A 27138-nucleotide genomic window follows, 5' to 3' on the forward strand; every position below is an offset into this window, starting at 1 on the left:
ACCGCAGGGTGGCTCCATCCCTCTCGGGACGCCCTTACAGACTCCCGTTTCCCCGTCGTTGCAACAGGACCGATGGTTTTCTCAGCACATGGCCAGGACAGATGGAAATCTGCTGTCTGGGAAAAGGGGGATTTCAAAGCACCCGCTGTTCCTCTTCGGGCTCCACTTGCAATTTTCAATGGAGATGTCTTACAGCATGAAATCCCCCAGCGGGCTATGTAGCAGGGGCTGCCCATCACAAAAGCCACAGCAAACGGTGATAAAAGCAAAAAAAAAGGCCAGGCGAGGCCAGATGCATCCTTGCCTTTTGGTGCGAGCGCAGCCTGGACAGTGGGGAGCCAACCCCATGCGGGGTAGCCCAGGGGAGCTTGCCTGTGCCCGCTGTGTGCCCCCACGCCTCAGCACTGTCCATCCTGGCCCTGCTCTGTTAACCCTGGGTAAGTCAGGAGCTGCCCCTTACCTGTGAGCCGGGGGGAGCTCAAATACCAAATACAGAAAAAATAATTACAGCATTTAATTACAAACCCCCATGACTTCAGCCCAGGAAGGAGCTCCTGGGAAGGGCCAGACACTGCCAGGAGAATCATGTAGGAAGAAATGGAACAGACAACTGTTTATTAAAATATACACCCTCTGTCCTTTTCCCCAAGCCCATTTACACCCTGCTCTGCACAGGCTCCCCCTTTCACAGCAGCACTTCGGAGTCCTCCATGCAGTTATCAGTGCAGGGCGGCTCCGGTGCAAGTGAGCTGCCAGTGGGCAAGGTACTGGCCTGGGTCCACACCGAGCCCTCGCCGGCCACCCCGCTGGGCAGCAGCGGGATGTAGGCCTCCTCCACGGGGCCACCAAGCTGCTCCTCCAGGACGTACCTTGTCCCCCATTGTTCGTTGTGGTGGACATCCACAGCCACCAGTGCTGCCTCCGCTCCAGGAGAGCAGGACTCAGCAATGTCCCCAGGGTCCAAATCAGAGTCCGCTTGGGGGAAGCCCGAATCCTGGGTGGAGTCTGGGCTCTCCTCGGGCAGACTGGTGTTGATGTAGATGACGTCCTTGGATCCTCTGATGGTGGGCAGGTTTTCCAGCAGCTTCTCCAGATGAACCTTCAGCTGTGAGAATGTCGGGCGAGCAGCAGGGTTGGCTCTCCAGCACGCAGACATTATTTCATACCTGGAAATGGAGACAGGAGCCTGGTTATCACAGAGGATGTTCACAGGCGCTGGGCTACAGGATGTACAGGGGCTAATTCCCTGCTTCTCTCAAAAATTGGGCAAGCCCTGAGCTGCTTTGCATTAGAACAAAGCAAAACCAACTCCCCTCCTTAGGCTGTTTGCCCAACAGCAGCGATTGATCAGCCCAAGCTGCTGTTAGATGTCTTTCCAATGCCTGGCACTCACTGAGGGTTGGGCAGAGGCAGCCAGATGCAGCCCTGTGATCGCCCCCTGGGAACATCCCAGTTCTTCTCCACCAAGTCCTTCTCTTGTCCTTCCTGCAGGTGCCTGCTCCCAGGCACAATGGAAACTCCCAGCGCCCCCCTGCAACCACATTACTGCTGGGCAAACACAGTCTCCTCTGCCCTCTAGCAGGCTGGATCTGACAAAAGGTTTCTTTGCTGCTTCCTTCAGGGACAGGCCATTGTCCCACACTGGAGAGGGGCCTTGTAGGAACATTGTGCCACTCCGAGCAGCTTTCCTAGTTTAACCGGTTTTGTATTTGCAGCTCTTAGCCATGGGGGAGTTAAACATTTTCAGCTGTAATAGCACTGGAGAAAAACTCAGGAAGAAAACTCAGGAGAAAAACCTTTGCCAAGCTGCTCAGAAATGCAGTTTTGAGGTTTCCATATTTCCTGTTCAGATTAATAGATTTTAGGCCCTGAAGGGCCCTGAGTAACAAAGAGGGTATTTTGGGGGGCGGAGAAGAGCATCACCAGCCAAGACCTTCAGGCTAAAAAGGAAATAAATAAATAAATAAAAAAAGGTCTGATTCCTCCACCACAAACTGCAGAGGGCATTGCTCCTGTCCTCGCAGGACCATCAAGGTGACCTGAGCACTCCCCACCCGCCCCACACCACCAACTGCCAACAGCCCAGCTCATCAGCGCTCTGTGCCAGCCCCGCGAACCATCGCTTTCTCCCAGGATATTTGCTGAGATTTCTGTGCGCCAGTTTGCCTGGAGTTAAGAAGATGCTTTTTCCTCCCTGGGTGATATGCCACTCTGGGATCTGGCTTTTGTTAGGCACATCAAAACTCAAGAGATTATGCAAATATTAAAGGATTTGAAAATATTAAAAGATGCAAAAAATTAAAGGATTGATTTTTTTCTTTATGTGACACTTTCGTTTAAAGTTTGACCCGCTCCATTATTCTGGCCAGCTTTCTTCTGAGAGCAAACCTGCATGTACATTCTTGTAAGTTCCCTACCTGTCAACCCCACAAGGAAGAAAAGGTTAAATCCTTTGATTTAGAGAATGCCTTTTTTTTTTTTTTTTTTTTTTTTAAATCTGTCTTTAGTAACTGTTATTTCTGGGGACCGTGGGAGAAATGGAGGGGGTGAGGCGGAAGGTGACTCCCTCTGTGGTACAGACCTGTCTTACTCCACTTGGAGAAGCAGGTTTGCAGCGAGGTGGGAGCATGGGCATACCGGCACAGTCTTTAACTGCAATATGTGATGCACAGCCTTGCAAGCTTTCAGCCACATTCAGTGCTAAGCCACAAATCCACAGCACAAGCAGTTGTTGTGTCCTTAAAGAAAGGACATCAGCAACCAAGAGCCACAGAGCCCAAAGAGCAGCGCCCCCCAGAATCCACCTCAGCTAGGGGCAAGAGATGCACAGGTTGTTTGCAGGCAGAGGGAGAGCAAAGAGGCTGTGCCACAGCCCACAAACAGGGTTACAATACTCACAGCTCATCCAAGCAATCCTCGGGCTTTTTCAGGCGCTGCCCGTGGAAGAGGTACTCGTAGATCTCGTGGTTCTGCACTCCTGGGTATGGCGTCATCCCTCGGGTCGCTATCTCCCACATGGTAACGCCAAATGCCCACTGCGAGGACAAAGGGAAAGCACACTGAGGGGACATTTCCAGGAGGAATGAATGAGTCTTTTCATGGGGAAAGGTCACTGCCCAGCATCTAGTGGGCCCTCACACAATGCTAAGAGTTGTCGCTCCAGTCCTGCCCTCCCCAAAATTGGAAATAATAAGCAATGGCATAGAAGAGGCAAGCAGCTCGCTCAATAAACCTATTCCAGGACACTGGGCAGGCAGCAAAAGGTCAGCCTGTCCTGCTACAGACAGCCTCCCGCTCCTCTGGCTTTGCACTTCAGGGCATAAGACCAGCCATAACGAAGTGCAGCAAGGGCAGACGACTCAACCCAGGGATCAGTTCCCGGCTCTTGCCTCCTGCCACCTGGCTATGCAGCCATGTGGACCTACCACATCGCTCTTGGTTGTGTAGACACGGTCAGCCAGGGACTCGATGGCAATCCATTTCACTGGCATTTTTGCTATTCGTCCCTGGCGGTAGTAATCGCCACTGTAAATCTTCTTTGACAAACCAAAGTCCGCCACACACACCGTCATGTCGTCCCGTAACCTGTCAGGCGGAAACAGGGATGGCAAGACAGAAAAGTTTGATGTGCCAAATTCTGAAGCAGAAACCTGAGGCTGAGCTCTTTTCCCATGTTTCTCAAGACAGAAGGAGGTTTTATTGAAGGAAGCCAAATCGTGCTGTAAAACCACAGGGCTTCCACCGGTGTCCATCTATCCAGGACGAAGCAGAGGAAAACAAACTCACATGCAGTTTCGAGCTGCCAAATCCCTGTGGAGAAACTGCCGACTGCTCAGATACTCCATCCCCAGGGCGATATCAACCATGAACTTCACCAGCGTCTGCAGGGGCACAAACTGGGAAGGGAAGGTGCAGGTTAGACAGCGCAAGACCTTTAGGAGGCACATTTGGCTTGATCTGAAAGGCTTCCCTGTCCAGGGCTGCCGGCTGACATCCTAGTGGTCTCACTAACCTCAGAGAGCACAAGGAGCCCACAGCAGCAGCCACCACGGACTCTCTCATTCCCATTGGAACCGTAAAATGTACCGAATCACAGGCTTGCGGAAGCTGCAGATGTGGGGCCAGTTAATTTAGAAATAACACCAAGCACTGTCTCTGTGCTTTGCTGTAGCACCCTTCACACCCCCACCTCCTCTTTCCACATCTCTGGAGTACAGTCTGCAAATGGACATTCCTTCCTTATTGCCTTTCCCACTGGCTGCCTTCAGATCACATATTTTTGGCTAGAAAACAGCTCTGCAGAGAAGGACTCGGGCGTAGAGCAAGCTGACTGTGGCTCAGCAGTGCACCTTCGGGCCAACAAAGCCCGACCTAGAGCAAACTGCATTAGCAAGAGGGCAGCCAGCAGGTCAGGAGAAGCTACTCTTCCCCTTAGCTTGGCACTGGTGAGGCCACATCTGGATACTGTATCCCGTTTGGGGCTCCTCAGCAGGAGAAAGGCAATGACATGTTGGAGCAAGCCCAGGGGAGATCACTAAGATGAGGCTAGAGGAGATGGTGTAAAAGGAGAAGCTGAGATAGTTGGGCTTGTTCAGCCTGGAGAAGGGAAGGCAAGAACTCCACAGGCTTTTGTGGAGCTGGATTCCACTGCTGCCACCTTACAAAGACAGGAAGCAGGACTACAACCAAGTCCTCTTGATGTTCTCGAAAAACAAAGGCAGGTTTGTCCCCAAAATAGGCACAGTCCCACCTTACTGCTCACAGACACAGGGCCCTCTGTTCCCTGCGCTCGTTACCTGAGGGGCCATCTCTAGTCGTGAGCGAAGTAGGAAGCTGTGCAGGTCACCGTATTTCATGAATGGGAGAATCACCATGGGCTTGGGGACCTGCTGGGAGCTCAGCTCGATGCACACACCTGGAAAACAGAGACAGATTGCCACAGCCCCGTGGGCAAAGGCACCACACTCTCCCTGAAGACATCTGGGGGGGATCTGAGCACCCCCCAGTCTGGCTCCCCAGCCCAAATCCCAGCTGGAGGGCGAGGAGTGACAACCCATACCTAGGAGCTTGATGACATTGGGATGGTCAAAATCCTTCATGCATGCTGCTTCACTGAGGAACTCTTCTATCTCCCTTTGGGAAAAGTTATCCACTGGGAGACAGAGAAAAAGGAGGAGGTTTAAAACTCCAAGAGCTTTAACATCACAAATCACTGCTGGCATCTCCCTTCACAGCACAGCTCCTGCGTGGGCCAGGGGGAAGGGACCACCAGGATGTCTCTCCCATCCTTGGCTGTCTGATATGAGTGCCCCTTCCTGACTGGCACCAGGAGCTGTGGTAGAGAGGCCAGCATCCCCACAAAATGGTGCCAGGATGCAGAGAGCACCACTTGAGATGGGTAGGAGTGCTGGCATCCACTGGGACAAATAGCATCAAGTTCTGCGAGGTCAGGGTGATGACTTACGCTTCATGGTCTTCACAGCCACCTTCTGTGGGGTGCCTTCGGGCTGGCTGAGACGCCCTTCCATCACTGACCCAAACTCCCCTGCACCACGGGAAAGAAGCAAGCACTTTATCCGCAGCCCGTAGCACTGCCTTTCAGGACACCACTATGTCACTGAACATCTGAAATGCTCTAAAACGGAGACGTCATCCCCAAAAGTCTACAACAGGAAGGCTTGTGTCTCATCAGTGGCAGAAGGAGGACATAGACCCAGGGGTCCTGGCACTTGGTCATCCTGACCCACCATCTTCCTCACATCCCCTGGGCCTGGAGCTGGGGGATGATGTAAGTAACAGTGGCAGCCCCTACCCCTTATGTCCATCCCCAGGTCTCCAGACCCAGCACTCACCCTCTCCTAGGACCTTCCCCAGGCTGAGAGCATTTCTGTCTATGACAACATCCTGCAGCTTCTGCTGGAGCTCGCTGCTGACGCCCAGGCTGCTGACTGTGGGAGAGAGGAACGGAAGGTCAGGTCACCTCCAACCTGCAGACAAATCACTGCTGTGATAACCTCCTTGCAGAGGAAAAAAAATAAATATACTTACGTGTAAGTTCAACAGCTCTCCGGCAGTAGGACTTCTTGGCCGTGTAGTTCACTGCCAGCTCTGAGTCGTTTCTGCTGAAAGCATTCCTGGAGGGACAGAAACAGATCATGCTGGGCCACATGTGGCTGCTTCTCCTCCAATATAGGAACAACCACTGCAGGGGCGGGCAACCACAGCACTGCCAGGGGTATCAGTAGCGAAGGAGGAAATGTACATTCACCCTAACCTTTTTCATTTCCCTCTTACTGGATCAGTGCCATTGCTTACAATGTCCGAGCAAAACAGCCACTTGATAAACAAGGCTGAGCTGTCAAGGACTGAGTCACAGAGGTTTTTTGGGGGAGGAAATGGGATACTCATTTCCTACTCAGAGCGCAGTCTGTACCGGTAGAATTATGGTGCCCAGATCTACCACCTCCTAAAGCGATCTCTTCTCTTGCCTGGTGCACAACTCCAGCCCGTCAATGCTCTCTGTTAGCATGTGCAACCCCTATCCTTTAGCCAAAAAGAAACTAAAGGGAGCTTCACACCATGGCCCTGAACAGTGGTGATGGGCATGCTGCTGGGAGATGCTGTGCGACCCCTCTACTATGGGACTGTGCAGAGGTCCAGCTCCAGGAAACAAAAGCACAGCAGATGCTCAAGAGCTCCCAAGGAGCTAGCATTGCAAGGGAAGAGCGACAATGCTACACCAGTTAGGAAAGGGTTCCTTACATACTACCAGTTTCCAAACTGGGATGGAGGTGATGCCGTGGGAGATCAGAGCAGTGGGATTCCTCCACAAGCTCAATAATCTCCCTTACTGAAATGATGCTCTTCCAAAGGAGTTAATTGTATCACATTTCCAGTTTGGCAGGAGACACCCAAGTGGTAGCGCTTAAAAGAAAAGCAGCTAGCACCACAATTGTTTAATGAAAACAGTAGCACAGGGCAGTTAAATGCCACTTAAGAAAGTCACAAGGCTGAGTGAGTAGCATTGGCTTATTGTAGCAGAAAACAGTCCTTTGTCCACATCATTAAAACACCACTTATGCAGCCCAGTGGCAGTCTCTCTGCCTGACAGGGCTGGTGCCACACTTAGGCATTGGACCCAGACAGAACTGGCATGTGATGAGGCAGGAGGGGTTTCTCTAGGCCACAGGAAACAGGATATTATACAGATCTGCTCTCTCACCTCTGTGTCAAAATGCCAAGGCCACCCTCCCAAACCAAGTTGCACAAGTTTACTTCCCTTAAAAAATAGGAAAAGTGAGCAAAAGGTGAACTGCTGAGCTAAAGAAGAAAGGGGAAGTACCATCGCTGCAGTAAAAATATACTCAGTCTCTCACCGTGGGCATAAAAAGTGCCATCTGTGGGAATGATGTCAGTACTGGAGCCACAAGTCTTCCACCCACCTCCAGCGTGGAGTGCTGGCCACCCACCCTGCCTGTCTGCACCCCACACACTTGCCACCTGGCCAGCTCAGGGCAACTCTGCAAGCTGTTTTCCCTTTGGCTTACCCGTATTTTGTTTCCACACATCTTTTCTGGATGACCACAGTCAAGCAGAGGATCAGCCCGACAGCAATTGTCCCACAGATAAAGCCCAGGGCTATGATAAAGGAGTCCGCGTTCCCAGAGGCTGGAGTCGAAGAGGGAGCGGAGGTTATTAATCCTAAGAAAATATCCCATTAATGGAGCCAGTGAAAGAGTCACCCTGCAGCACCCAGTGATTGGGGAAGGATTTCCCAGGGGCTGAAACCAAACCCAGCAAAGCCCAAAGGGTTACATGGGAGAAGAGGGCATGAGGATCAAGGTTGCATGTGGAGAGGAAGTCTCTCCTGGCTACCAAGGCATGCTGAAGGTCCCCTTGGCCAATAGCCTGGCTGACAGGGAAAGCATCTGAAAGAGGCTGGAGGGATGCCAAATGGCCTTGGTTGGGCAAGGAAAGCACATCCTGCACACTTCCTCATCATCCACCCCTGCACGCACGCTGCATGGGCGGGGATGGGCATCTCCTTACCACTGCCAGGGATGAAGACCTCCACGGGGCTGCTGAAAGGTCCCACTCCCCCCTTGGTGACAGCAGCCACACGGACAGAGCAGGTGGCATTGGTGGCCACCACAGGCAGGATGGCCACGCTGGCGTTCTGCCGGGCTTCAGCGGAGACGTTCTGCTGGAGAGAGGAAGCGAAGAGAAGCCTGGGCTCGGGGAGACAGCGGCCTGTCCCTACAGCAGGATGGAAACCTGGAGATTTACTGAGATCCCCTTGTCAAACCTCGGCGTTACTTTGCTTTCACAAGCCCAGAGGAAACGTAGCATCAAGCTGCATTACGGAGAATAATAGCCCTGACTACAAGAGCCGGATGGAATCTGGAAAGGGGCTGAGGAGCGCTTCCCATCCAAACCTTGTGCTGCTGATGCTCTTAGCTTGTCAACAGCAGCAGGACCAGCAGCCTGAGTTAGAAAAGAGGCAGGAAAGCGATCTCACAAGGAAGGGGGAAAGGCATTTCATGCACTGGTGGTGACATGCTTTTTGACCCCCAGTCTTCATTGCAGTCAGCTTAGCCAGTGGAGGCTCGCACCCCTCTTCGCTGCCAGCCAGGGATGCCTGTGGCTCATGCCAGGCAGCACCCACAAAGCCTCAGCACTTGCCACCGCTGCTCCTCTGCAGAGCATCTCTGACTGCTTTCAGCCACAGTGCTCCTGATTTGATCGTTCAAGTGCCCTGCCACAGAAGTAGATCTTAGGGCAGATATTACCAAGTGTGGTTTTGTGTCAAGCTAATAATATTTCCAGTTTTACAGGAGTGTTTCTTTGCCTGGTAACAAGGCAGGAGTCAGCATGCCCCATGGCACAGACCTTTTTCCTTGGTAAAAACACAAGCGAGTCTTTCCCTGCAAACTCCCTGTTATTTCCTGGTCTTCTGCAGCTGAGAAAGTGCTGCTGCTGCTCACTGCCAACCCCCAGCTGCAAAACAGCTGCCCAGTGGCGTTCAAAACATCTGGTGGGCTGCCGCAGCCAGCAGAGCCCAGCTCCTTACCCTGGCTGAACCTCACGTGGCCGAGCAAGAGCAGCAGCCGAGGGGGATCGGTGGGCAAGGAGGAGGAAATCAGAGCTGCTCAGAGGGAACCAGTCATAAAAAAGCCACAGAAATGGATGTGAAACATGCCCCAGCCCCAGGAGCGTGTCTGTGCCATCAGGCAGCAGTGTGAGCTGCTGCCTGCTGCTGCCTCTGCTCCCACACTCCTGCTTTCCTCTACCTCACACTCACAGCATCCTTCGGGAGAAATGCACGTGAGATCCTTTCCCTGCCGCCAGCCTAAAAACGCCCCGGGGCCCTTTCATATCACACACGGCTCTGCTGTGTCATCTGAGGACAGAGTCCTCCATCAAACAGCGTGTCATCTGTCAAACAGACCGTGGAGAGCATGAGCACACTGGCAAAGCAGACAGCTGTTCTGGCAGGACAGAACTGACAAAGTTAATGTTTTTTTATGAGTCTTGCGGTAGTTGAGGAATTTCTTCACGTCGCAGCTCCGGCTGCCTTGGCTCAAACAAGAACTACTGGTTTAAGAATAAAATAAAGTAACTTCTTTGAAGTTTTTAAAATAGCTTTTAAGCTGGTTGTGGAGAAAGAAGAGGCCTGCAGGTGGCCCTGCTGGTACAGGATACAGGACCCCCCGCCTTTATTGGGTTGTTAAACCAAAGGTTATTTTGGGGCATTTCACATTTAGCCTGCGAAGGGCCAAAACTCAGAGACTTTTATTTCTGGGAAATCAGAGCTCCACTCGACAGCGAGCACGTTGCTCTTGTGCTTCAGACTGTCTGTCCATCAGTTCAGGAGACCCTTGGGGCTGCGTGGGAGAACCAGACACCACAGCAGCCCCTGGTGCTCTGCAGAAAGGTTATGGCTCAGGTTCCAGCTGCTCCCGTGCCTCTTAATTCTGCAAGAGCCCTTATAAAAAGACATGGTGGCCCCTGCCCTCGGCTGGCTCTGACACAGGTTTTTGCCTTCCATAAACCTGGAGGCCGATGAAGCAAATCAGCAACAAACACAACAACACAACCGCTTCCTTTGGTCTGCAAAGAGCCAAGGTCCCTCGCACAGCTACCTCCCTCCTGATCTTGCTCCCCACTAGATGGGCTTTATGAAAGCCAGTGTTAATGACAACAGTTATTGACCAGAAACCCAAGCAGCATTTTCACCCCATAAGCATTTGACTGGGGAAATTTATAAGAAACAACAACAACAAAAGATAGTCTCCCAGGGCTTAAAGGGCAAGTCCTGTTTTTTGCTGTCTGCTTGAGAGACAACAAATATGTCAGCATTTTTTTTTTTCAATGCTAGTCACAAGACCATAATATTGTTTCCTTGAGTTCATTCAGTCTGGATCTATGCATACTCGTTTTCAGAGGCACAAAAGGAGAACAGAAAATGCAGCATCCTACAAAAAATAGGGTGTGAATCACTTTTTCCACCCTGGGTTCAGGCCATCAGTGCCTCTCTGTGCTTTCAGCCTGGGACAGAGGAAGACCAAACCACAGCACAGAGGCGACAGCTGGATACATCTGTGCAATTATCCAGAGGCTCCCCAACCACTGGCAGAGCCTGGACAGGATGCTCTTCTGCCCAGTAGCTGAGATGAGCCAGGACTACCTGAGAGGTCAGGCCAACCCTGCCCTAGCAAACTCCTGAAGGCTACTTCCCAAATCCTGGGAAAGGCAAGCAAGGTTGTGCCAGATGACTTCATACGCTCATGGACAGGCCCCCCATCCCAAAATGTTCCCTGAGCTATGAAACTCTGTGCCATGGGTTTGTAGATGAGTTAATGCACAGAATAAATCCCATCTGAGTAAGGAACGATCCAAAACCCAGGAAACAAGTTCTCCCAAACATCTTACGATTGACTCCATTGCTGAAAGTACCAAGAGATGCTACCAAACCTTGACTGCCACTCCAAAGGCCATAACAAAGATTGCCAACGTCAGGAAAAGCATTTCACTTCTGTTTTAGAGAATAGCAGCCGTGGTAGCAAACCTCTTGTCTCCTTTAAGCAGAACTGCTTCTTCCCCATATTAATGACTTAGGGCATTACCATGAGTTACATAAACATACATGAGAGAGACCACTTTTATTAAAAAAGCCCAGAAGAAAGCACAAGACAGCAGACAAATAAGCTCAGAAAGAATGTATGGAAGCCCCAAGACCAAACTGGACTTCCCTGCTTTATGCCTGATGGGATTTTTTCTAGGCTCTAGCCATTCTTCCCCATTCACTGGTGACTTACCAACCCCTTGGAGTTCTGCCACCTGTACCAGATGTGATAGCCCTGTAGTTCCCCGTGGATCCTCCTCAGGGGTGGCTTCATCCATCGGATCTCCAGGGAAGAGCTGGATTCATTGAATGACACTGTGACGTTCAGTGGAGGGGTTGTTGGAGCTGCAGGAATCAAAGAGAAATAAGGTGAGGGGAGCCAGGTGGATGGGTGCAGGGACATGGCAGGCTGATTGAAAATGAGCTGTAGCTCAACCAGAGAGCACACGGTATTTCCCACAGCCTTTAATATTTCCAGCAGGTGACCACCCTTGGGTAAATTTCCTTTCCCCAATCAACAGAGTCGAAATGTCCCACCCCATAAGCAACTATGGGTCTGGATGAGCATCTCATCCAGAGAGTCCTGCACAAAGCACAGCTGCATGACCGAGGCAGGGAAACCCTTCTCAGTCTTTGCTACTCATTTCCTACCTCCCTCGGTGGTGCTGGCGGTTATCCAGGGGCTAAATGCCGACCAGCCGACTTCATTCCTGCAGGACACGCGGATGTTATAGTCCGCCATGGGCCCCAGCTGCTGGACGTGATACAAATGGGGAGGCACTGAGGTGTTGAAGAGCAGAAGTGAGATGTTGCTTCGTGGAACAGCTTCCTTGACCTTAATTGAAAAATCAGTCCACAAACAGAGATTAGTCAGCAACAACCTGCAGGGTGAGACGCATGGCAGGAATTTCACATCTGTAAACAGGATCCAGAGCCCTGCCTCCCATCCAAACACCGGCAGGACCTTGTTCCTGCACGCTGGCTCATCTCTGCAGAGCAGAACGCTGACGGCAGGCCCTTTGTGGGGGCCAGGGCGAGGGCTCCAATGCATGCAGAGAAAGAGTTGCAGTGGGGACATGGCAGAGATGTGTGAAATCACCATCACTGTGGAAAGGAGGAGGGAGGGATGATTTGCTGTTTTTTGTGGCATAGAGCAAGAGAGGCACCCAATAACATTTCCAGGCAGCAAGTCCCAAATAAACAAAAGGAAGTCCTTTTTCATGCAACACGTCATTAGACTGTGGGACCTATCACCATCAGATATCACAGGACTAATCACAGACTTTGTCAGACTCCATCATTACATTTAGCAGGATGGATGAATTAAACGTACAAAAAACAAGTCACGTATTTTACACAAAGAGAACTTGCTCTCTCCCCAGAGGGGTGGCTGTTGAGTGCTCATGTAGCTGCCCACACAGTCCTTGCAGCTCTCCAGAAAGACTCTCATTTCGTGGGAAGCACCATGAACCAGTGGCCAGAGCCGGGACGATGGGAGGAAAGGGGGAAGAGCAAGAATGAGGGACACCAGCACAAGCGAGACAGTTAACTTGGAAGACAACCCACAGGACATGTTTCAGCATGAACCACAATCAGAAAGTCATACAGTCCTCTCAGAAGCCTCCATGCACAATCTGGGGGTGGCAGGAGAGCTGCCCTTCTGCTTGAGGAACAACCATACCCTCTGGGTAGCTCAGGGTGCACAGCATGGTCTCAGCATCAACACCGGCGAAAATGAAAGAGAACAGCCTTCAGACTCATAAAGCTGAGAAGATCCCCAAGCCATTGCTAGATGCTTTGAGGGAGGTGAACAGCAATCAGATGAACATGCAAGCCACTTCTGAAAGCACTACTGGGACTGGCTGTTCCCCTGAGCTTATCTCAGCTATCTCAATCCTCAACTCGTCTTCTGGAGGGAATCCATCAGACTAATGTATTTTTGAAAAATTAGGCTTTTTGCAAATTTAAGCAGCTTGAACTTGCCAGGTGTGATTCCCTTTTAAGCACCAGCATGGTCAGAAATGAGTCACTTGGCTGGTGGGCCACACTACCCAAGCGAGAGAATTATCAAAGGGGACAGGAGAAAAAAGGCTTAGTCACAGCTGTGTTTTTGCCAGAAATCATGTCTTGTTTTCCAATTCGAAAGGCTATTTCCTAATGACAGACTGTGAACGTGAAGTCATAGGAAATTCCTTGGCTCTCCACCCCACTTCCTGAGCTCCAACTGGAAGGCAGCAGTGCATGTGGTGCTAATATTAGCTCTGGTACCTTTCCTCCCTGCAACTCCTTTCACTTTTACCTGGCTTCAAACATCACCTCTCTCCACATGTTATCTCTGCTGGAGTATAGATTAGCCAGTAAAAAAAACCCTATCCACGAGAGAGCGAGCAACGGACTTGAACTGTGGAACCCAGCAATGTCAAACAGAAAGAGCAGTTGGAAACTACTTGCAGGGCTGTACCCATGGAGATGGCGTTCCCTGACTTGTCCAGGAGATAGGCAATCCCTCAGCTCCTTCTCAGTGCTTCCAAGGAGTGAAGAGCCGAGAGAAACCTCCACCTCCAAAAACCAGCAGGAAGTATGCTTGGTTGGGAAGTGTTTGACCAGGAGGTAAAAGTAGGGACAAGCATGTGCCTGCAGCAACTCAAAGCTCGCAAAGTCCCCCGAAGTGCTACCTGGAGCAGTTCTGGGCACCTCTCCATGAAGAGTCATGACAACCTCACTGTCTCACCCGAGGGGAGATTCCCACAGCTTGCTCCTGCACACTTCACAGGGCTGAGCCCAGATGGGGTCTTCCAGGCAGACGGCTTGCCTGTTCCCATCGCCCCTTGTTTCTGCCCCTATTCAACCACCCCACTCTCAGGACAAAAGCCTGCTTAATGCTCCCTGTGTCAGTCTCTCTGTGAGACCCCTTCCACCAACTACTCCCTCTTGCAGCGGGCAGAGCAAAGCTGCCACGCTGGTCTCCAGCAGCTCCTTCCAAGCCTCCTGACCACCGTGGTGGTGCTCCAGCTGACCCAGGTCCCAGTACGTGGGGACTCTGCCCACTGCTCAACTTGGACTCCTCAACATCATGCCTCACCAATTGCCCAGCCACCCGGATCATAGGCTGCAGGTGGGACAGCATGACAGCTTCCCCTTTCAATGCCATTGGGAAAGTCCAACTCAATTTGCCCAAACCAACAGCCTGGTCAAATCCATGCGGTTCATGCCAAACAACACTGATTTCCACCTGCGTCTGTGTGAGGGGGGTTGCAGGGACAAAAGGGGGGTTACGGATGTTTACCTGGACACTGCAGCTGTTCAAGGCAGAGAACGCATCAAAGCCTGGCACCCAGGATATCACAATACTGTGACCTGTTCTATTGAGGACATGCACACTGGCGGGTGCGGATGGTATTCCTGCAGGGAAAAGCCAAGGGCAGTCAGCTGGAGGTCTGAGCATAAACATGGTACACCTGGCTTCCCCCTGGTAGCTCCTGGGGCTCAGTCCGACTGTGTGTGAACCCCAGGTACTGTCCTGGGTACAGCCACAGCAGCATCCTCTCGCTGTGTACTGAGGATGTTTCAGACCCCTGGACAGGGAAGCAGAACAAAGTCATTTGCAGGACTATTTTGACCATGTTCTATATTTGTGAGCTGAAACAGCACTCTGCATTGCTTAGAGGCAATGACATATTTTGGGGAACACCTTCCTCACATTGCCGGAGTGGCTTCCGTCAGGAATGTCAAGAATTTTCATCATTTCCTATGGAAAATTGTGAGCACCGCCCTGGTTGTGAAGGAAGGAAAAGACCGATATAGCCCTTCCAAAACCTGCTCTGGGGCTGACAGTTCTGCTTTCAAATGTGTTTTTTTGTGCTTCCTCCCGTGGCAGCGATACTGGGATGACAGAACTGTGACTACGTGCATCCCGCTTGATTTTAAATATAGGTTTAAAATGAGGAAAAATAAGTATGCAAGTCCTAAAAACATCTCCTTCAGCTCATGTAAAGTGAGTGCTTGGAAGTGTGGAGACCAGGAAATCTCCTGCTTGGACACAGGTAGTCAACAGGTAAAGTGAGTATCGCATCCCTCTTACCTTTCACATTGACCTGCCCCGGGTTGGAGGCAGTCAGCCCTTTACTGTTGTGAGCCTCGCAGCTGAACAGCGCCGTTTCACTGAGACCTGCAAGGGGAAAAACAAGGACCCGTTCACTGGACCCACACAAAACGCCCAAATCACACCAATTCTCTACCTGCTGCTCACAGAAAACCCTTGCGGCTTCCTTTCTTGCACTATTGCTTTTTTTTTTTATCCCAGCAACACAGAAGACCTTTTATTTTGCGCTCATCGCTTCTCTTCATGGCATCTCTTTGCTCATCGCCTCGGAGTGACCCCTGCCATCCAGGTCACTCACCTTCCATGCCACAAGCATGAGCATGCTGTCAGTGCCAGATGCGGCATGGCGGGGAGGACTGTACGTTTCTATGGTGCCATTGCACAACCTCCTGAGTAAGCACTTGGTTTGTGTTCAAAAAAGGAAAGGCAGAAAGCAGAAGAGTCCACCACCATGGCTTGAATCAGATGACTTATTGCTTTTCGAAGATTGCTCAAATCTCCCAGATGATAAGGGAGAACGACTGCGTTTGGGGGCCACTGGAAATACCCGCGTACAGAGGGCTGCTTGTTTCCCCTAGGGTGTTGGCATGGGCAGCGCGAGATGACCCTGGGCAGCAACAGTGCTCGGGACTTTCCTGGAGGTGGAGGGCACCTCCTGGGCACATTGCTTGCTGCTGCTGCAAGGCAAAGGGCTTGCCGCGGTGCACTGGACACAGCGAGTGTTTGCTCACACCAGCAGCAGCGCCTCTTGGTTTGACGGGACTCCTGGGCCAGGAGGGGGACTGCTCAAATGACCCGACCTAGCGTGTGCCAGCCGGATGCAAGAACATCCAAGAGGAATGAGTCAACTCTTCCGGCTTTCACTGCCTTTTAAAGCCTGCCTTTGGATGCCAAGACGAGTCAGTTATAGTTTGGTTGCTAATTAGCTGGTGGCCTTCTCATGAACAAATCAAGTTTGAGAAGAGAAGTTCCTCTCTTTTTCCTCTGCAGCAAAATCGTGATGGATTTTATGGTACGTGAAGGACTTTTCTCCCTGTGCTCCACGAGGCTGGCATGGAGACTCACTGCAGGGGACAATCCAAGGTCTTCCAGAGATACAAAGAGGGGACCATCAGTAAAACATCCCATAAAAGCAGCAGTGTACTTGTTGGCATGGCCACAGGCTAGAGGAAAAATCTGCTTCTTGCTTAGGAAAGAGCAGTTTGAGTGTCCTGCCTCTTCCAAGGAAGAAATTTCCAGCAGCAGCCAGAGAGGGTTAGATGGGAGTTCCTGACTCCAGATCATCCCTGGCAGAGCTGTCCCCAGGGCTGCCAAACAAGTGGCACATACAGTGCTGGGCAAAGCCATGCTCCCACTGCCGAGGATGGAGCAGTAACAGGCTGGGACTCATTTTTGCAAACTGGTACCTCTGTGGTACCTCTTTGGCAAAGCTGGACTCCCATGTTCCACTGTAAACAATTTGATGGCCATATTTTATGCCAGACCTCCTGAGAAACTTATCTGTGCTGAGCTTTCAGCCAAGAGTCAGCAATGCACAGTGCCACACAACAATGAAGCAGGCTGCAACAACCTTGTGATGGTGCACAGGACCACAGCCGCTGCCTAACAGGAGGTGCGAGGCCAAGGGGATAGGCTGTGAGATGGCACAGGACACCTTCCCACCCTGCCCTTCCTAGTAGCCACACCGAGGTGTCCCAGCTGGCTGTGGCAAGGATGCTGCTGTGCTCACCTGGCACGGTCAGGACTGATGGGGAGACGTAGGGCTTCTCATTGACTTGGATATTGTTGCGAAACCAGTAGATCTCCACAGGCTCTGGCGGGCCCACGGCTTGGCACGTAAGGTTGAAAGGAGTGTTCTTGGTGACGTTCAGCTTCTCAGGCTGACGAATGAAGTGTGGGAGCCCTGCACAGACACAAGCAGGGAAGCAAGAGATTTGGAGAGCCTGAAAACACAGCTCTATTAACAACCCCAAACTTCCTGCCAGGGGTTATGCCCAGCTCTGGCAACAAGCCCCTTCCCATCCAGGACTCCCCATTTTTGGAGAACAGCTCCCAGCTCCCAGGTCGTGGTCCCTGGGGCTCTCACTCAGCCAAGGCACAATGCTCCACACCTCCAGCACATGCACCCTAGCCCTCCTCCATCTCACCTTCCAGCTGCACCAAGATCGGATCCGACACCACCTCCATGCCAGAAATGTTGAGTTTGCAGACATAGGAGCCATTATCCGAGCGCTGGGCCGCAAGGATGCTGCCAGAGAGAATGGAGACTGTGTCAGGGCTTTGGCAGGGAGCCTTGCCCCACACACTGTTCCCACAGGAGGACATGGCAAAACTGCCAGCCTGGCAGTGGGTTTCAGTCAGTACCACCCAGCCCACAGCACATACCAAGAAGAAGCTGGGCTTGCAAAGCCAGGCTTTGGGGGCTAGGGAGCATCTGCCTGTCATAGTCCCCGTTCCAAACTCCTGCTAGCCATCTGACCTCCCATCTCTCCCTGGGACCCAACGTTCAGAGCATCCCTCCAGGAAGGACGGCACCAGTTACCTGAAGGTGGAGGTCATTGCCACCTCCTCCTCGTCAGAGATCTCAAAGTGGCTGGTGGCAATGCGGTCCTGCATGTCCAGCTCCCTCCCATCCTTCCACAAGGAAATGCCAGGGGTGTCCGGCCTGAGCAGCAGCTGAGGTACTTTGATGGAGCAATTAAACGTGACATCCTTGTGCTCGTTAATCACAATGTGTTGCACCGTGGGGTTAAACTTAATCTTTCCTAGAGAACTGGCTGAGGGCTCTTCCCTGGCTTGCCTTGTGCTCTGGTGAGGCCAGTGACCAACGGTGGTCAAGCTTTGCTTGGGGTGGTGGGACTCTCCCAACAGGTACAGCCTTGGATCTCGATTTCGGTCAGCATGATCTGCAAGAGAAGACCTCAGTTTTGGTACCACCAGCCAGCAAGCGCCCCCTTCCAACACCCTGCAAAGCCCCACAGCTTCCACTAAGAACTAAAGGCAGTTGATTTACAGATGCTCCAAAAATTCAAAATCACTGAGACCTCTCGCCAAGAGCCCCAAGGAGGAAACATGGAGCAGGGGCATGCCTCAAGACTAAATATGTAGAACCAGCACCTCAAAAAAAACAAACCGGAGCAGCCCAGGCTAAAGAAAGTGCTTGGCTGCTTCTGTTTTGTCAGGGGAGAGAAAGGAGATATTTCTGCTGCATCGCACTCCTGGGACGGGAATATATAAGGATCCCTGGGCAGGAGGAATTTGGGACTTTACTCCAGTAAACCCCTTTCGGGGGCCTCATCTCAAGCATTTTCAGCTGGGGCAGAGAAAGAGTCCTTGGCAGGGTTTTCTCTGAGTTTCGGCTCTTTGTTGGTGACGCTGCTCCCTTTCCAGGACAGGGTGAGCTGCTCTGTAAGAGGGAGATTCTCTCTGAGTCAACCACAAACCCTCTTGCTAAGCTAAGTGCCTCCACCGAGCTGCTTTTATCGGGGAAACAGCTGCAGACAGATGAAGAAATGCCTTCAGACAGCGTGGAGGAGCCGGCTACTGTTTAGTGTTGTTCTCCCAGGGTCTTTTCCCAGACATTTTTTCCCAAGGGAAAATATTTACCGGGTCTTCCTGAGGGCTTCATGCCCCCACCTACAAATCACTTCACGTACCAGTCCTGTAACAGCATTCCCCACCGCCCTGCCAGCACTTCCCACCCCAGCCCCAAACAAGACAAAGAGCAGCTCCATATAAAGCAATTCCTCCCAAACAAAACTGTATATTTTGAAGAGATAAGATCTAGAAAATATACCACAAGTAGGTGCTTTTCCTAGACAGTTTCTGAGCTTCCCGAGGCTTCCACAGACATACAGAAATCCCAAGGGGAGTGGTAAATCTCCCTTGCTGCTTCAGCAAGTGAAGGCATCATGCCAGACAATTTAAAAGTTAATACCACAGGTAGAAAGCACAACTTTTTTACTTAACCAGAGTTCAGCTGAGTTTGTTTTGAGGCAGGTCTTAGTCCTCAAGCATCAAACCACAAGTTTTTAAAGCTACGTCATTACTATTGTGAGTAATGGAGCGTGAGCCTAGCGCGCTTTCCCGAGAGCCAAGAAACACAGCCTCATTTTGAGGCTGGATATATTCTTTTGCTAAATTGCTCACTATTTTTAACCCTCGAGAAATGCTACTTCTAGACAGAAATTTGAGTAGGGTTTTTAAGTTTTGCCTGGTCTGGTGGTGCAGCGGAAAGCGCAAGGCTCTCCCTGGCTCTCCCACAAAACAATGGGTTTCCCTTCTAGAAAAAAAATAATAAAAGACCCTAAGCTTTTCCAACGTGCTTCCTAAGCTTTCCCATCCCAAGACAAACAAAAGCCATGTGACCGCTGCAAAACGCAGCCGACTGCCATTTACTTGTGGGCTGTGTCACCAGCGCTCAAACAGCCAGGCAGCTCCAAAAAGATTTGCTAAATGCAAACAAGCCAGCGACACCAAATCCCCTCCCCTGCCCTGCTCTTCCTGGAGGTTACCCAGGCTGGAGCCACTCACTGCCTGGCACAATCCAACCTCAAACAGCTGTTTTCATGCTCCATTTTGAAGCTTTCCTGCTCTGGCCAGAGCAGCTCCCCCAGCCAGGACCCCTGGCCAGGGAGGACACCAACGAGTGCCAGCACTCTGCCTGCTCGGGGATGATTTCTGCTGCCCCAGGCAGCTTCAAGTTTAAAGGTAAAGAGCAAAGGTGATCTTAGCCTCGTTTTCTGTACTGATTAGGTGAAAAGAGGTGTTTGCTGGCTGGGGGATGAAATACTTTTCTCCCTGACTCATGTGACAACAGCAATTTTTCATACCTAGTGTTGCCTTCAAGTACCCCTTCCATCTCCAGCTGTTTGGGATGTGGATATCTTTGCAGTGTCTTTGAAGGGATTTGCCCTGTGTGGCAGGACACCCCTTACCTGTGTCCAGAACAATTTGCTTAGGCTGGATCTAAAAGCCCACGCCAGAGGAGCCAGCGTGCCTGCGTGGGTGCCTGGCACGCTGGAGCAGCTCCCCTCACTAACCACAGCTTGGCCTGAAGGAAAAGCTGGCGTGGAAATAAATCCACTTGCAAGCACAGTGCTGCTCCCTTGAAACACCTGGGATCACAGCAAAACTAAAGTGCTAGCGAAGACGGACCTTTCTGTGCAGCCCAGCAGGTCCCACGTGCCTTTCTCCATGACTAGCTTGGAGAACAGAGTTTTAACAAGAAAATCTCCCTGCTCTCAGAGGCAAAATACTTTCTGATGGATGAAAACAAAAAGCAGGGAGTTGCAGACCCCACGACTGTAACAGCAAGTCGTTCTGCTGACATTACAGTAAGGAAGGTAATAGAAAACACCCAGGTCTGCCAAAGAGCTCCTGACATGCCTAGCCCTGGATTTCCCATTACTGGAAGTAATTCACCTGCTGACAACAGCTTTCTGCTCGAGCACTTGTTGAGTATATCTTCACACTCAGACAGGGCAGGAGCATGACATGAGGAGGAACGAAGAGCCCCTGTGTCTCTGCCTGCGGGCTTTCCTACCTCCCCATCCCCCAGGAGCTGCCAGAAGCTGATTTCCCCTGGGGGCACACCTGACTTCCAAAGAGGCTCGGGGTTCAAACACCTTTTGTATAAACAATCAGTCCAGGAATCCTGGTTAAATCAGTCCAGGAATCCCGGTTAAATCAGTCCAGGAATCCCGGTTAAACCCACAAAGAGTTCACCTCGCTGCAGATTCCTGCTGTTCCAGAGTCAGGCTTTTAACTCCACCCTGCCCAAAGCAAACACCCACATTCCTGCCTTCCCTGCTAAACCGCCCCTGCCCACCGACTCCGAACCCCCCAGCATCCCTGAGCATCGCAGGGGATGCTGCTCACAGCCTCTGACCGAGCGTTGGGCAGCCTTGCCGATGGCACGCTCTAAGTCCAAAACCTCTTTTTTTTTTTTTTTTTTTTTTTTTTTCTTTTTGCCTCTTTGCATTTCTTTTTGCAGGTAACCAAGCACGTGGAGCTGAAAAGCCAGCAGACTGACAGCACCGCAAAGCGCGTCCCTGTGCCACAACCCACAGCGTTTCTCCGTGGTTTTCCCCAGCAGCGCACGCTAACGGGGGTAAATCCCGGACCCGCCGATCTGTCGCCGCTTTTGGTCCCCGCCTGTCGCGGCGCAAGCGGAGGCACATCGCGGGCCGAAGGGCTCCGACACAACCGGAGGCAGAGCTGTGTCCCAGGCCGGCGAGACCCGCTCTCTGCGGGGCTGGGGGAGATGCGCTGCCCCCAGAAACCCGCAGCAACCACCGCTGAGCTTCCCCGCAGGACCGAAGCTTTGCCGAAACCTGCAGGCCCGGCGGGCGGCAGAGGAGTGCGGGGGTACCGGGGTGCCCGTGCGACACCCCAGCCGCTGGCAGGGTGACAAGAAGCGGGATCTGCAGGTGAAACGCTCCGCGTGCCCCGGCCAAACACCCCTCGCCGGACCCCCGCCGCCCCCACCGCCGCCCCAGCAGCCCTGCCCGGGGACACCCCGGGCTCCCCCGGTCCCTCTGCCCGGCGGCTCGCCGTGGACTCACCGGCCCCGCCGTGGGGCGGGCGTACGGCCGCCAGCAGCGCCCAGAGCAGCGCCCATCGCCCGCCGCCCATCGCCCGCCACCGGCACCGCGACCGGCACCGCGACCGGCACCGGCTCCGCTCCGCCGCGCCTCGGCGCCGCCAGCGCGCTGCCGCCCCGCCCCGGCCCGGTTCCGCCTCCCGCCCGCGGGGCCTCGGCGTGGGGCGGGGACGGGGCAGCACCGGGGGACGCTGCCCGGAGCTCCGGAGTTTCGCTCCCGCCCCGCGAAGCCCACCCGGCCGGGCCAGCAGGTGGGAAAGGTTCGGCCCCGGTTAAGATGCTGGGAGCAATCCCTGCTGCTTCGGAGAAGAACTTGTCTTTCCGTTCTCCACGGATGGACAACTTTGTGCAGGGCTGGATTTATCTCCAGAAGGTGTTTCAGGACTGTGCTTGCATATTCTGAGGAACAGGTCCTTTCCTCCCAGCCTCCCCTTGCTGCCGAGCCCCACACGGAGAAGGTGGGGACATTGCTGCTGCCTGGGGGACAAGGTACAGGACCCAGCGTTCATAGAATCATAGAATGGTTTGGGTTGGAAGGGGCCTTTGAAGGCCATCTAGTCCAGCCCCTCCTGCAATGAGCAGGGACATCTTTGAGTAGATCAGGTTGCTCAGAGCCCCATCCAACCTGACCTTGAATGTTTCCAAGGATGGGGCATCTACCACCTCCCTGGGCAACCTGTTCCACTGTTTCACCACCCTCATTGTAAAAAAATTCCTTCTATCTAGTCTAAATCTTCCCATCTTTAGTTTAAAGCCATTACCCCTTCTCTTATCACAGGCCCTGCTAAAAAGTTTGTCCCCATCTTTCTTATAAGCTCCCTTTAAGGCCACTGTAAGGTCTCCCTGGAGCGTCCTCTTCTCCAGGCTGAACAACCCCAACTCTCTCAGCCTGTCCTCATAGGAGAGGTGCCCTCTGATCATCTTCGTGGCCCTTCTCTAGACCAGCTTCAAAAGGTCCACATCTTTCCTGTGCTGAGGGTTCCAGAGCTGGACACAGGACTCCAGGTGGGGTCTCACCGGAGCGAAGCAGAGAGGCAGAATCACCTCCCTTGACTTGCTGGCCACACTGCTGGGGACGCAGCCCAGGATGTGATTGGCCTTCTGGGCTGCGTGCACACATTGCTGGCTCACGTCCAGCTTTTCATCCACCAGTGCCCCCAAGTCCTTCTTGGCAAGGCTGCTCTCAACCCCTTCGTCTCCCTGCCTGTACTGATACCAGGGGTTGCCCTGACCTAGGTACAGGACCCTGCACCTGGCCTTGTTGAACCTCATGAGGTTTCCAGACATGCTAGGACAGGCATGGTGAGCTGAAAGCATCATTCCTCCTCATTTGCCTGGACCAGAACAGCAGGACAAGAGGGGACAGGGACAAAACCAAGCCACAATGAGAAAAGGAGGAAGACACAAGTGAAACCAGTGTGCAACACAAGCCATTTAATGTAAGGAGGGAAACAGAACAAATCTCCTGATAGCACGGGAAGGAAATGAGGGATTTTCTGGGTGTCCAGAACATGACCCAAATGCTGGACATGCTTGAAGAGGTTTGAGGCCATTAACGTTTCCCCCACCCCAAATGGGAAGGGACTGGGGATTTGGGGAACTGGCAGCCAGTCTCACTTGATGTGACTCAGTGTATGTTTCTGCTGAAACAATTCTGCTCCCTGCACATAAAATTCTTTGAAACTATGACACAAGAATAACTTTTTCTGTGGCAGCCTGCTATAGTCTTCCCAAAGCCTTGCAGAAGAAGACAGTTAGGAAAAGAGATGTAAATTTTGTTCAATTAGCACTAGGTAAGCATCAGCACACCATGGAAATAGAGATGGGGCAAGCTCTGTGATGAAGCTGCTCATTTCTGGGTATAATGTATAAGAAGAGCTAGGAAGGGCTTCTCAGGCTGTTAGAAAGGGAAGAACTGTACAAAATCCAGTCTGAAATATTTTCCAGTTGGGAAGAAAAAACCTCTTAAGTTCAGTGAAAAAAAGAACAAATCACTCCCAGACTTCTTTGACTTGCAAAGCTGCTTATTCACTGCACATTCTCAGGCCCTGGTGACAGAGGTTGAATTTCCCCCCTCGCTGCCTCTTTCACTCCAGACCAGCTTCTCACATCTTGAAGTGATCAGCAGCTAAGGAAAGGCATGTATAGCTGGAGGCCCAGATTAAAGGGGAGAAGAAAAAGCTGCTGCAATAAGACTGAGCATCTTCAGCGGTGCCCAAGAGCCAGTGCCTCCTGTGCAGCTCCAGTAGCATCACTTTCTCTCCAGATTTTGGGTGCATTCCCCACGTATGCAATGTCACTCAGGGAATAGGAGGAGACCGGGGGACAGGCATTTGTCCCTCTCTCTTTCCAAGCTGGCTCTTGATATGAGGCTGTCGTTTGTGGTCAGCCTTTGCTGCACGGGTGCACTTTCATCCGGCTATGTTCCCCTTGCTGCTGGCTTTGTGATTTTGGGGAAGCAATGGAAAGGCTTTTGGACGTTGTGGGCTGCAGAGTGAAAACAGCTCCTCGCATATGTCATATAATTGCCCCACTAACACAGGGCAAGGAAGTAGGAGCAATTTCTACAAAAGAGGAGGAAAAAAAAAATAAACAATGAGAACACATGGGCAGGTAAAGAGGATTTAAGCAGCTCTCTGAAATCCCCTAATTTGGGTCATTTCTTTACAGTAGGTTGGTTTCTGCTCAGTGCTGGTGTAAACTAGTCTCCAACTTGATAGGGTTTGTTGAAGTTCATTTGGGCACAGCTTGACGTGAGGAAGAGGATGATGCATGGAGGGGAAGGAAGAAACAGGGAGAGGAGAAACTCACAGGCCAGGTTTGTGATAGGAAAGGTCTGGAAGGCAGGAGACAGTCTGACCACTTTGGCTGCACTTGGATTGGTGACGTTCAGCTTCCACCTTGCCCAGCATACTGCTATCCTCAGCCTCCTTCTGACAGCGTATAGAATATAGGCTCAGGAGCAGCCTCAATGGCCTTCCTCCAAGCAGATTATGTATTTCCATACCTCAGAGCCCAAACTCAACAGTTGCTGGGGTCTGCACACAAATGGCTTGGGTTTTTTGGTCCCAAAGTACCTAATCATAGAATCACAGAAACACAGAAACACAGAATGATGTGTGGTTGGAAGGGACCTCTGGAGATCATCCAGTCCAACCCCTTGCCAAAGCAGGTCCACCCAGTGCAGGTTGCACAGGAACGTGTCCAGGCGGGCTTTGAATGTCTCCAGAGAAGGAGACTCCACCACCTCCCTGGGCAGCCTCTTCCAGGGCTCTGCCACCCTCAAAGTAAAGAAGTTCCTCCTCATGTTTAGGTGGAACTTCTTATGTTCAGGTTTGTGCCCATTTCCTCTTGTCCTGTCACTGGGCACCACTGAAAAAAGACCGGCCCCGTCCTCCTGACACCCACCCTTTAAGTATTTATGGCGTTGATCAGATCCCCCCTCAGCCTTCTCTTCTCCAGACTAAAAAGACCCAAGTCCCTCAGCCTCTCCTCGTCAGAGAGAGGCCACACTGTCAGAGAGAGGCCTGCTGGCCACACTCTTCTTGATGCACTCCAGGATGCCATTGGCCTTCTTGGCCACAAGGGCACATTCCTGGCTCATGGTTATTCTGTTGTCCACCAGGACTCCCAGGTCTTTCTCCTCAGAGGTGCTCTCCAGCAGGTCACCCCCAACCTGTACTGGTGCAGGGGGTTATTATTCCCCAGGTGCAGCACCCTACACTTGCCCTTGTTGAATTTCATCAGGTTCCTCTCTGCCCAACTCTCCAGCCTGTCCAGGTCTCGCTGGATGGTGGCACAGCCTTCTGGTGTGTCAGCCACCCCTCCCAGTTTTGTGTCATCAGCAAACTTGCTGAGGGTACATTCCATCCCTTCATCCAGGTCATTGACGAATACATTGAAGAGGACTGGAGCCAGTACTGACCCCTGGGGAACACCACTTTTTACGGACCTCCAACTAGATTCTGTGCCACTAATCATGACCCTCTGAGCTCTGTCTTTCAGCCAGTTTTCAATCCACCTCACTGTCCATTCATCTAACCCACACTTCCTAAGCTTATCTATGAGGATGCTGTGGGAGACGGTATCGAAAGCCTTGCTGAAGTCAAGGTAGACAACATCCACCGCCCTCCCCTCATCTATCCATCCAGTCATGCCATCGTAGAAGGCTATCAGGTTAGTCAGACATGATTTCCCCTTGGTGAATCTGTGTTGACTACTTCTGATAGCTTTCTCTTCCTCCATGTGCTTTGAGATGACGCCCAGAACGAGCCGTTCCATCATCTTTCCAGGGATAGAGGTGAGGCTGACGATGCCTCATGTGTGGCTGGACTCAGGCATTGTCTGTTCTCGCTGCCTGGGGCTGGGCATCAGTTGCCATTTAGTCCTAGAAATACTTCACAGCCCTCCCAGGGCAGTGGGAGAGGAAAAAAGGCAACTGATGTCAAAGGAGGATCAAAACAAAGGGAGAACCTTTAATCGGAAACAAAGGTTGCCTGTCTCTCGTCTGTCTGAGCGCCAGGATCTGACCCTGAACCAGCTAAACCAATCATGCTCGCAGCTCTCCAGGTGCTGTAGCGCAGCACAGACCACTTTGGAGGGAGTGCCTACCTCTCCCCTTCCAAAGGAGGAGGGCAGAGTAGAGTGCGGGTAACACTGCACTAGTACCGGCTGTTTCTGAGCCACACTTTCAGCCAGTGGCTCTCCAGCGCAAAGGTTATCAGATGCGTTGCCCAAGCCATCCCTCTGAGGAGGGACCACTGCCCTTTGAGTCCATGCTTTCCTGCCGTGTTTGTGTACACACGCATGCAGAGTCCTGCTCATGAGCACAAAGATGCCTATCTTTACCATCACGAGCTTCTCCTGCCAGTATGAGAAGTTATAATCCCGTTCCGATAATATCAGCAACTCCACAGGTATTCTCAGCCCTCTCTTAGCAAGATTCCAATGAGCATTGTAGGGGCTCTCAAAGGCACCACGGAGCGTTGCGGTGCCAGGCTAGAGCCTGAACCTGACCCTTTAGGTTTTCTGCAGTTTCGTTTCAGAGCGTTGACACCATTTCTTCACAAGACTATTCAGAGAGTTTGGAGGTAACATAATACTTGTGAAATTGGACCATTTAGCAGAAATGGTACTTGGCAATCAGGTTTTGGGCCATTATCTGCTGAGATTTTTTTTCCCTTTTGCTATTTCTGTATTTTTATTTTCATCTTGCTAAATCTATTCTTTCCTTCATTTCTGCTTCCTCTTTGTGTCTATTTTTATTTCTATTTGCAAGGGCTCCTGTTCTTTTAAATACCGAGCTCT

General features: G+C 51.9%; 1 protein-coding gene across 1 annotated transcript; it reads right to left on the bottom strand.

Moving 5' to 3' along the window:
* Nucleotides 1–589: 589 nt before the first annotated feature.
* MERTK (MER proto-oncogene, tyrosine kinase) lies at nt 590–21909 on the bottom strand. Its single transcript, XM_074168334.1, has 19 exons — nt 21794–21909; nt 17770–18133; nt 17375–17475; nt 16957–17130; nt 15207–15293; nt 14412–14527; nt 11777–11960; nt 11319–11470; nt 8050–8203; nt 7548–7701; nt 6049–6134; nt 5853–5948; nt 5465–5545; nt 5060–5152; nt 4797–4915; nt 3787–3896; nt 3426–3585; nt 2899–3035; nt 590–1166 (listed from the first exon to the last, which is right to left on the bottom strand). The coding sequence occupies exons 1-19, from the start codon at nt 21861–21863 to the stop codon at nt 686–688; spliced, it is 2919 nt and encodes a 972-aa protein (XP_074024435.1). The 5' UTR covers nt 21864–21909; the 3' UTR covers nt 590–685.
* Between the last annotated feature and the right edge of the window lie 5229 nt (nt 21910–27138).

The sequence above is a fragment of the Numenius arquata genome, chromosome 2, assembly GCF_964106895.1.
Source record: "Numenius arquata chromosome 2, bNumArq3.hap1.1, whole genome shotgun sequence".
Classification (NCBI taxonomy): Eukaryota; Metazoa; Chordata; class Aves; order Charadriiformes; family Scolopacidae; genus Numenius; species Numenius arquata.

Bases quoted from the DNA above. Each gene is read 5' to 3' on its own strand.
- MERTK (XM_074168334.1), bottom strand. From the start codon at position 21,863: ATGGGCGGCGGGCGATGGGCGCTGCTCTGGGCGCTGCTGGCGGCCGTA. The intron at 11,471-11,776 runs GTAGGAAATGAG...TGATTCCTGCAG, and splicing joins CGCCAGCACCACCGAGGGAG to CTCCAACAACCCCTCCACTG. The intron at 1,167-2,898 runs GTGAGTATTGTA...CTCCATTTCCAG, and splicing joins GAGGATTGCTTGGATGAGCT to GTATGAAATAATGTCTGCGT.